The 11056-nt window shown below is 37.7% G+C and overlaps 1 protein-coding gene across 1 annotated transcript in view; it reads right to left on the bottom strand.

Moving 5' to 3' along the window:
* Window positions 1-8425, bottom strand: part of DACH1 (dachshund family transcription factor 1) — a 284781-nt gene extending 276356 nt beyond the window's left edge. The window contains exons 1-2 of the mRNA XM_030884711.2: window positions 8280-8425; window positions 5715-5830 (exon numbers count right to left, since the gene is read on the bottom strand). Of these exons, the coding sequence (XP_030740571.2) occupies window positions 5715-5830; window positions 8280-8425 (262 nt within the window). The remainder of the gene's footprint in view (window positions 1-5714; window positions 5831-8279) is intronic.
* Window positions 8426-11056: the final 2631 nt, after the last annotated feature.

Below are 11056 nucleotides of genomic sequence, written 5' to 3'. Positions count from 1 at the left end.
AACTACCTAATTCCTAGTACTGATAAAAAAAAGTTTTTTAAAGCTAATTTTTATACCATTGATATGTGCTGTGGGGTCCATTCTAGCTCATGGAAACCCTGATAGGACGAGAATTGCCCCTTGGGATTCCTAGGCTCTGATCTTTACAGGAAAACATGGCCAGGTCTTTTCGCTCATGAAATGGCTGCTGGGTTGAAAGTGCAGTTTAGTGCTGAACCAGTAATTCACCAGGGAGTCTTATTATTGTTACAGGCCTGGCCAAAAAAAAAAAGATCTCTTACTTATTTTTCTCTCTAATAAAAATATAAACGAGATCATAACTGATAAATACTTATCAGTTAAATCTACTACCAAAAAATCCCCACTTATTGAGCCTCATATATAATCTCTACGTATAAAGATCTGAAAACATTGACACAACCATAGATGGCTTACATACTTTATACCATATTTACTCTTCCAGCAAGGCATTTAGTAGATTGTTATGTTTAATTTATTAGTGAAGACAATCAATCCATTTGTGTCTGCTTTACTTGTGCATTTTGGTTATACTTACTTATGAGTTTCCCCACGGAATGCAATGCATTTATTATAATACAATTCTCAACATACAGCACACAGTTCCAAAATATGAATTCCCTCCTGAGAAGTTGAATTGTTTAATGCATTTTCAATATTACAAACGCTGCTATTATGAAAAGAGGTAATTCAGATGCTGTTGCTGGTTAGCAATATTTAACAGAAAAATAAATATACACTATAAAATATGTTTTGAATTATAAATCCAAAGGAGAAGATTTCCCTTTATTTCTTTTCTTAAAACAAGTGTGTTTCAATGGATTAACTCAAGATTAACTTGCCCTCCTCCAGCGTATTTCCCAAAATGATACAATTACATGTTATAAGTACTTCTGAATGCATGTTTATGTACATAATTGCTTTTTTACGCTGGATATATACTAGTTATGGGTCTAAAAGGCCACATAGAGAGAAAAGACATCTCTAACAAGCAGAAGTATAAATCATTCACTTATTTGGCTGGAGTGCATTTGAATCTGTTTATGTGTGGATTGCATAGCTGATCCTTAAATGTTAAATATAAATGCTAAAGGTTCACAGAATTTCCATAATACTATATAAAATCTGTATTTCAAAACTAGCCTATATTCTGCTCTAATCATAAAAATAAGGAAGTTGGCCAAATACATTATTCAGAGCGTACTCCTGGCATGCAAGGGGGAGTATTCTGAATTCCTGAAAACTCCTTTTCCTAATTGTAACATAGACATGATTCTATAAAAAAAGTATGCATGTTATTAGAACTCTGTTGCTAAGATGAACTTATTCCAACCTGATACTTATTATTAAAAGTGATTTATGGCAAGAGCTGAATCCAAAAACATGTAGTGCAAACTGTGGGAGGTCTTGGGTTATGAAACTCTACAAAGAAGCTTCTTTCTTTCATTAACTTCTACTTCTGGTTGCTATGGCATCAATGACATCCATAAATTTGGGGAATTGCCCCTATCTGCTCCTGCCCTGTTCACAGCACATTCAAGCAACGACAGCCACAACAACCCAAACCAATAAATGACAATCCCATGATCCATCTCTTTTTGCTTCTTTGTTTAGTTATAGACATGTACTTACATAATATTATTAGACTCAATGGAATATATTCTTTAAATTGTAAGACTAGCATTTTCTTTCAGGAAACAGGCTTTCAGGAAATGCTTATATTTAACTTTAATGCTTAATTGGTAGAAAGGAAAGATGAGGGAATGATTTGAAACAAATTGTACTTAAGAACTTTTTAAAATTAATCCATCTTCTTTCCACAAGGCAGATGTAGGCTAATTAGAAGACAAATGAGCATTATTTCCTACTTTTGGAATGATACAATAATAAGTACAAAAATACAAACAACCTTCACGGAGCGAGCACAATTTCAATCTTGGAGGAGAAGTGAAACGTGAATGGAGGTTTCTTTTTGTAGGCGCGGCATGTGTGTTTGGACTTTATATATATCTTTGTTTTTAAGTGTTGTGTTTTGCTTATTTTAGAAACATGAAGTCCAAATATTTCAAAGATACTGATAACAAATCTTGGGAGGAAATTGTTTTAAAAAATCTAAAACTATGTGTTAAAAACAATAGCAATGCCAGCAAACAGTTGTTACAGTATTGATGTACAAGGTAGACTGTTGACTTTATCCATTTCAGGAAGGAAAAATAAATTAGTAAAAACTTGTCATCATATAAAAATAAATCCTTGGTATATGAAGTGTATATATTCATATTGAATCAAGTTTTCCCAATACATAAGTACTCTCTAATTTAAATTAAAATGCCGCATTCTTTGAGCTGTAGGATTTATTTAAGATCATAAATCCCCAGGTTGTTGCTTTTGATATACAAGTAATCCCCGGTGATGCCCATCTGACGTAAGTGCATTGTACCTACAATTGCTGAAGCCTATTATATTAAAAATTCAAGGTTCATACAAGGGTTCATAAGAACAAATAGTGCTACTTTGTGACTTGCATCAAAGCATTATGTTTACCATGCTGTATTACCATGTTGAAGATATTTTCATTTTATAAAAGTGCTTTTAAATGATTTTTTTATGCATAGAAAGGTACACTGTATAAGCTGTACTAAGCCAAATATTTGACTAACTGATATTACGTATGAACCCTACCTAAAGGGGGCCACTTGGGAAGGCAACAAGAGTTGCATTACGAGTTGGGCTCCTAAATGCAAGGTGAGCAGTTCAAAACCCCAGTCACTCCTTGGGAGAAAGACCGGGCTTTCTACTCCAGTAAAGAGCTATAGTCAAGGAAACTCAGAATCAGTTCTACCCTGTCCTGTAGGCAGTCCTCTATGGCAGTGAACTTGAAGCCTTTCGTAAATAACCCATTTGCCCAAGGATGGAGAAATGATTCAGTATTCCATAAAATCTAAAATTCTTTATCTGGAGGCGTTTTACATAAATAAGAGAAAGCATATTCAATTTACTGAGATAACATGATTCGTGTGTTGCCCTCAAATGTCTGAGAACCTCAAATCTTTGGAACAACAAGCAAACATTGAGAATAAGCGAAATGGGTAAGAGTGGCTCTCAGACCCTACCCAAAGACCTTTACTGAAATCTATAGTCCACTGGACCGTCTAAGCATCCCTTGCCAAGATAGCCAGCTCTCTTGATGGGACTCCATTTCCTCACCCTTCTTTAGAATAGGGCTCCTTAAGGTATTTTTAAAATATTCATGATTAATAAGCTTGAAGAATTCTGGTTCCCCGGTTGATAGAACATTAAAAAGAACACATAATATGCCTTAAAAAGGAATAATACAAAATTGAAATATATACAGTAAACTTGTTTCATACATGATTGTCCATTATGTGAGATAAGTGGAGATTATCTTCAGTGTCTCTGTTCAGTAAGTCATGGCATAGGTATACTATATTTACAAACATGTTTCATCGAAGATATCATAATATTTTAATTTTTAACATCATTTATCCTAAAGTTATATGATTATATTAATGATTGTGATGTTGCTTTTATTTCAAATTTGCTATGCATGAAGTATTTACTGTGTACATCTAAAAAAAATCAAGGGCTGGCAGACAATTCGGCAGCAGACCTTCCCTGGTTTAATATGTAGACACAGTTCTGGCATAGGAGTAGCTGATGAATAACATGTGGAACCAAGGCAAATTTACCAAACACAGTGACTGATAAATGACTATGTTTCCGAATCTCCAACACATAATTCCAGTTGAACTTTCTTCTCGCACACTTGTCTTTTAACCATAAAACTTAAGCAAAATATACGATTATGCTTCTATCTAGTATGTAGTATACGTAGCTAAATAAAAAAGTAAAGATTTTGAAAATGTTACCTTGTGGGGGGGCCAATCCTTAAAATTGGGATTAAAACCTCAGGAAGTAAGATTCATTTCCTTGAAACATATAAATAAGTAAAATATTGAAATGGATCTACAGTCGGCTGCTTTACAGACTTGACTTCATTTTTCCCTGTTTCCATTTACACCTGTAAATTTAGCATGAATGACAAATATCCACGGGAATTCGAATTATTTACTATTAAGAACCTTTGGTGCTGCTCTGGAATAAAATAATTAAATATATAACTTGAGCACACAGGTTCAACTCAGCTTAACTTAATGTTTAATATACGGGCCACAAGGATGGGGAAACTCTTCAGCCGTTGCCAAAGAAATAAAAGTGCGTTAGAAACAGCCCTTGCCTTCAAGGAATATGTAACCAAATATGAACTGTGAAATCGGGTGATCCATGATTATATTAGCACATAGGGAAAATAAATGTTTTAATAGAAAAGAAAACATTGACACATTAAAAAATGAATTTATAAATCACAAGAGATTTCAAGTCCACTTCAATTTTACTTTTGCTCCTTTTGTAGCCACTCAGACCAATACTTACCTCTGCAGGATAAGGAATCTGGTTGGTTTTAAGGGCAGTGAGTTTTCATTTGAATTTTTTTTTAATATTATCTACTGATTTATTTTGGATTTTAAAGAACCATATTCTATGTACCTTCACAATCCATCTCAACAAATGAAATCAGTATGAATATTCTGTTAAAGCCCCCATAAAAGTGGCTCTCTCTTTCCTGGCTCCCCTACATCCTCCCTCTCTCTATAATGAAAACATTGATACTTGATTTCTCACATGAACAGATATTGTCTTTCCTGACTCCATTACGTGGCATGAGGATCATGTGTTGATATGTCTCTCTCCTGAGCAAACATGAATGCAAAAACTGTATATACGATATTTTATACGTGTGTCTGTGCCCCATTTCCACTATGTTACTTTGGGCGTGGGTCTGGCCATTCCCCAGAACAAATGGGACCTTTGCAAGAAAGTGCCTAAGTCCATACAATAATAAGCACATTCAAGTAGTGGGAAATTAATTATTTTTACAGGTAGTCCATTATTAAAATTGTTCATGCTTTATAGCTTACCTGATCAGGATAGTTCATTTACATAAACATTTTTTTAATATTCCAGGAAGGAATAAAAATATCTCTTAAGTGTGTCCCCCTCAGAAATTTATTCAGAGGAAAATTGAGAATACATGTCCAAGAGAGGTCTCTTCTCCAATTTGACACAGTTAACATCTATGGGTTGGATGCATTTCTAGCTCTTTCTGGCATATTGTGCATGAAGAGGAGTCTTTGAGTGGGGCGATTAGTTAAGTGCTTAGTTACCAACTGAAAAGCTAACAGTTCTAATCCACCCACAGGAGTCAAGAAGAATTGACCAGTGATCTACTTCCTAAAAACCACAGTCATTGAAAACATCTATGGCACACAGTTCTAATAAGACACACACGGGATCAGAATTGAGTAGAGGGGATTGTTTGGTCTTGTTAGTGAAGTGTGAGATGCATTTAAAACCAAAAGACCTGGTTTTGTACAAATCACTGACAGATACCACCTAAATGACCTTGATAAAGTCTCCTCCTCTCTGAGCATCCATTGCTTGAAAGCAGAACGAGAATCATGGTGGCAACAACATAAGTTGTGACATACATTGTTGTCACTGACGTTATCTTAATGTGCACAAAATGTAATTGATGCATGGAACGTAAGTGTATAGAAAAGCTATGACATTGGCTAATTTTTAATATTTTCCATTTAAATAAATTACACTCTTACCTGTTGGAGGGATTATTCCAGGAGACATGAGGCCAGGGACAGAATGTGGCATGATATGAGAGTTCTCAGGGGAGGTGACACTTTGAGTCCTCTTAGGAGGCCTTCCAGGTCTAGAACTGAAACAAACAAACAAAAAAATTTTTACAATTAAGCTGTTGTCTTACACATCATTTCAAAGTTGTTTCAAGTGGTAACATGGACTGTAAATAAATTTGTTTCAAGGACGGTTGCTTTTGCAGTTAGATGTAATAGACTTCCATCACTAATTAGATTACATGCTGAATTCATTTTCCTCATTGAAGAGCAGCCACTCCTGATGCATAATTCATAGCCTGCACCTCGTTACCTGCTTCTTCATATTAATATCTATACACAGTTTGAATTGCCTCGTTTGCATATGCTAAAGTTCTGCATGCAGCCTTCAGCACAAAAATTATGCACTAACTTGTAATAATTATTACAGTCAGCCTGCTATTGATTTATGAGACTTTTAAAAACCAAATATGTGTAGTACTTGTAATGAATGATATTTTAAGGTTCTTCAGGAAATTAAAAGGCAATGGCTGCCTAAGGAAATGTTCTGCTTGTTTGATTTAATACTACAGTTAGCTGGGAGGTGGAATGAAAGAGTGATTCAGACCTATAGCACATTTTTCGATGATATGTTTTATTACTTCGCACTGCTAGCCCGATATCTAGATGATAAATGACAATACATACCTAATGTGTGAAAAGGTCTTGCAATTTCTTTATTTTTTGTCATTTAAAAGATAAGTCAAGTTATCGTTTAACCCTTATTCTATTTAAGTGAACAGTCTCACTAGGTTTCCCTACTTTTAATATACTAAAATAAATTGGAACGGTTTAGGACTATTTGTGGGATAGCATTGAGAAACTGGCAGTATACGAGCTTAAATATGCCGTCAGAATAAATAAAAATACCTAGGGCTTTAGTGGAACTTGTCCTTTACATGTCTATTGTGTAAGATTAATTTTTTGAATATGAAAGCAGAAGGTGGAGGGAAGACCAGTATTCACTACCCTTGCATGAGAATGAAAATGAGAACTTCCTGTGAGCCAGGGTCTAAATCAACAATCTAAATCCTGTATTACCCTTTTCAATTCTGCCTCTGTATCGCGAATGTGTCTTTCTGAAATGCTTTCGCGGGGCTGGCTTATAAAAGGCAAGTGGTGGAGCGCTGAATGCTAGTGGCTCAAACCTACTCAGAGGAGCCTCAGAAGATAAATTCCTGGTGATCTGTTTCCTAAAGGTCACAACCTTGAAACCCCTATTGAAAAGCTTTACTTTGCATATCTAGGACCCCTATGAGTCTGGAATTAATTGGGTGGCAACTCACAACTACACTACTAGGGAACACTAGAAGAGAATTCCCAATGATGAGTTAGACAGGAGGAAGAAAATATTTGGAAGAAAATGCAAGCCAGTGAGAACAGCTTAGCAGGTGAGCATACCTGGAGGCCCGTACGGCCTGAAAGGAGTTAGAAGCAGGCCCAACACAGACCTTAGTCCATATTGCCGGAAGCAGATCCTAGAGCAGTGGTTCTCAACCTTCCTCATGCCGCGACCCTTTGATACAGTTCCTCATGTGGTGGTGACCCCCCAACCATAAAATTGTTTTCGTTGTTACTTCATCACTGTAATTTTGCTAATGAATCATCATGTAAATAGCTGATAGGCAGGATATTTTCATTGTTACAAATTGAACATTAAAGCATAGTGATTAATCACAAAAACAATATGTAATTATATATTATGAAATATTTATTCCTAATGACAAGTAAATGAAATTTTGTCTTGAAGCATGGTGCAGCATGGGTAACAGGCTTCACACCAGGTACTCGTCTGTGGGCATATCTGCACGTGGGCGAGCCCGCCTGGAGACGGATAGAGGAGCGGTGTCTCGGTTCCTAAGACCATTGGAAATGTGTGTTTTCTCATGGTCTTAGGCGACCCCTGTGAAGGGTCGTTCAACCCCCAAAGGGGTCACGGCCCACAGGTTGAGAACCGCTGTCCTAGAGGATTTTTGGATGCGGAGAGGAGAGTGAGCTTTGTTTGGTTTTGTGCATGTTTTACTTTGTGCAAGCCATCAGGGACATTATTTTCTACTGCGCCTTGTTCTGAAGTCTCCCTCTGTCTATTTCTAAGTCTTCCAGATTACATCCACCTTCTGTTTGTATTTTTAATGTCTCTTGTTTGACTGGCATATATTAATAGCCCTCTTGTGGTCCCAATTCTCTTTGATTGATTTCCAATATTATTACATTTTAGGTGCTACAAATGGACAACTCATTACACTTGAAAGTCCAGATCTTCTTCAGGAGATTCAGAAAGATCTACGTCTACTAGATTCCTGTCTGCTAGAAACACGAGCACAGCAACAATGGGCTCACACCTCACAGCAATTGTGACAGTGGCACAGGACTGGGCAGGATTTGCTCTGTCACCCGGGAAGTCCTTAGGCCTCAACGCGGACTCTGTGACACCTAACAACTACCAGCAATCTTGTTTCATAATAATTAATCTAGAATTTAGTTTGTCCAAACCTGACCTCAGCATCTCCCTCTTCACAACCTGTTCCTATGCCCTGGTTCACAGAAATGGCATATTGTCCAGAAATCCAGCTCTCCTCTTCTTTTCTTCCTCTTGTACACTCAAATATCATCCCTAAGAAGCCGTGGTTCTGATTCATTCTCCCCACTCAGGACGTCTGGATTCAGCCCTCATTTCTTTCTTGATGCACCGTACCAGCTTTTCAATTCTTTTGCATCCTACCTCTAACTGTATTCCACTTCAAAATCGAGATGACTCTCCACACCATAGTATGTCCTACTCCAGAGTTTAGTGTGTAGATAATCTCCACATTGACTCCAGAAGGATTTTTCCCCCTAAAACATACATCTGCCCATGTTTGTCATTTGCTTTAAGACAGTAAAAGGACTTCAATATAGAACCCCTGCCTACTTTTCTAGTCTCATCATTTTATTCTTAAATTCATGGCCCACATTTGACCCTAATAAATGTCTTAACAGTTTCCTGAGCTGCCTTGATCTCACATTACTTTATAGACACTGCCTCCTTAGCTATCCAAGCCTTTTTCTATGCCACCCATGCTCATTCTGATTTCACCTGCCTTAATTATTCTTCCAAATTCTCTGACTGGTAATCTTTGTATGCACTATGATAGCCCACAGTGGACAACTGGATCATAGCTCTTCCTGCACTTGAGTTAAATAATCTACTATTTTCTTTCACTCCAAAGATTGGGTGGCAGAATTAGATCAAGTCTGTGTTTGTGTCCTTAAAACATAGTTTAGGGGAGTGGCTTACTGTGTGCATATAACTAAATTTCAAATCAATCTCTCAAGTCATTTCCACACACACACACACAAAGTTTCAAGAGCCTTTCCCATCCACACACATTCCAAAACATGAAGAGCGCAGCCACTCAAAAAGTCTGGACCGCCAAGTCGAAAAGCAACGCTAAATACACATTTGCAGCCCAGAGCAAGAGAATATCGGTATTGGAAGAGCTCAACTAAGACACAGAGAGAATAGGAAATGAAAATTTACCACTTGTATTTGTTCAGCTTTGAGAGAATAAAACTGTTTAATAGCCACAGGAACTGTCCTCCCTCCTACATTCAGGACATAGGATCTATGCTACTAAATAGGGACCTTTTACTTCAAGCTGTGTGTGATTAGTCTAGACCCAGCAGACTCCCTTTTACTACAAACATCTCCTGCCCATCTACCTTATCATCTCAAATTCCAACAATAGAGATTTATTGCTTTTAGTCCTGAAGCTTTAAGATCTTTTAGAGGCTTCAATTAATATGCAAATACTCTTGGCAGTAGTAACACCCTAAAGCCATCAACTAACACCATTCCTGGAGATGGCTTAACAATTAGGGGAGCTCACAGTTTTGGGATTATCTGTTCAAAGAATGGAGGAAAGATTTGGAAGGGCAAGTCAAATCACTTAAACTTCTGTCTAGGAATAAAGACTGCCACTACTCCTCACTTCTGGAAATGATTAAAAGCCAAAGAAAGGTCAGCTCTTCAAGTGAAAATCTGCATTTGTGGAAGTGGAGGTTGGCCACATCAGATCACCAAATAGAGACCGACTGCATCATTATAAGACTGTCAAATATATCATTACGTAACTGGCAACCCCCTGAGAACCACAGCTCAGTCCTGCTGACACGTAACCCAAAGCATCACCAAACCTACACTCTTCCAGTCAAATGTGACTCATGGAAATGCCATATCTGGTTTCCTAGGCTATAATTCTTTACAGAGGAAAGCTTCATCTTTCTAACCGGAACGGTGAGCAGGTTTGAACTACTACCCTTGCAGTGAACAGCCCAAGGAGTAGCTCAGTACACTCCCAGGACGCCCTTTCACAGTCCCAGCCAGGGTTATCCTCACCTCGCACCTTGTTTACCAGATGCTCTTTGCTAAGGGGCAACTTACCAGGATAGGTGATTTTTTTTTTAAACTATGGTCATAAATGCAAAATGTTGGATAACAAGACAAACCCAAACCAAACTCACCTCCACAGTGACCCCCTGTGGGTTTCTGAGGCCCTAGCTGAGAAAGGAGTAGAAACCCCAGTGTTTCTTACGTGGTGCTGCTGGTGGTTTGGAACTGCAGACAATGCAGCTCGAAGTGCAACTCTTAACCACAGCGCCACCAAGCTAGTAAAAGAGAGCTAGGAGTACTGGGCACTTCCCTTTGGAGTAACTCTTAATTTGTTGGAAGGTTTTTATTTGTTAGCAAGACCTCCCATCTATCCCTTCACTTAAGTCCCCTTATGGTCAAGTTCCTTACCACACTCTTGATCAAGAACTCATAGAGGGGTTGAAGATTCCAGGGAAGACAACTTAATTGCAAAATAGTTGAATATTTAAATTTCTTCCAACAGAGATTTTAGGATCTTCCCAGAGAACACAGGTCCTGTTGTCTCTAGCTCTAGCTCTATCAATTTCCTAGAAGTGAACCTCAATGGGAGTCTCTGGGTAACACAATCGGTTAAGTGTTTGAAAGAGGTTGCCAGTTCAAACCCACCACCCACATGCTCCTTCATAGACTGTCCTGAAAGACTCCTTCTGAAAGGTCACATCTCATTCACTGGCAACTGGGTTTGTTTGTTGTTTGGGGGGTGACCTTCGTCAAGTATCCTAAATCTCTGAATATCTTACTCCATCAGGATTGTAAAAGTAGAAATCTTAGAAAGCAAGTGTTTATAAGAAAAGCAGTTTCTCTTATAACGATCCACTGCCTCAATAGCTGGCATCTTTGTGCACTCTCTATCTGCCAC

The sequence above is a fragment of the Echinops telfairi genome, unplaced genomic scaffold, assembly GCF_000313985.2.
Source record: "Echinops telfairi isolate 266 unplaced genomic scaffold, ASM31398v2 ScPeMD7_11;HRSCAF=52, whole genome shotgun sequence".
NCBI classification, from domain to species: Eukaryota; Metazoa; Chordata; class Mammalia; order Afrosoricida; family Tenrecidae; genus Echinops; species Echinops telfairi.
Note: the sequence above shows the minus strand (reverse complement) of the source record. Positions and strands in the feature narration are given on the sequence as shown.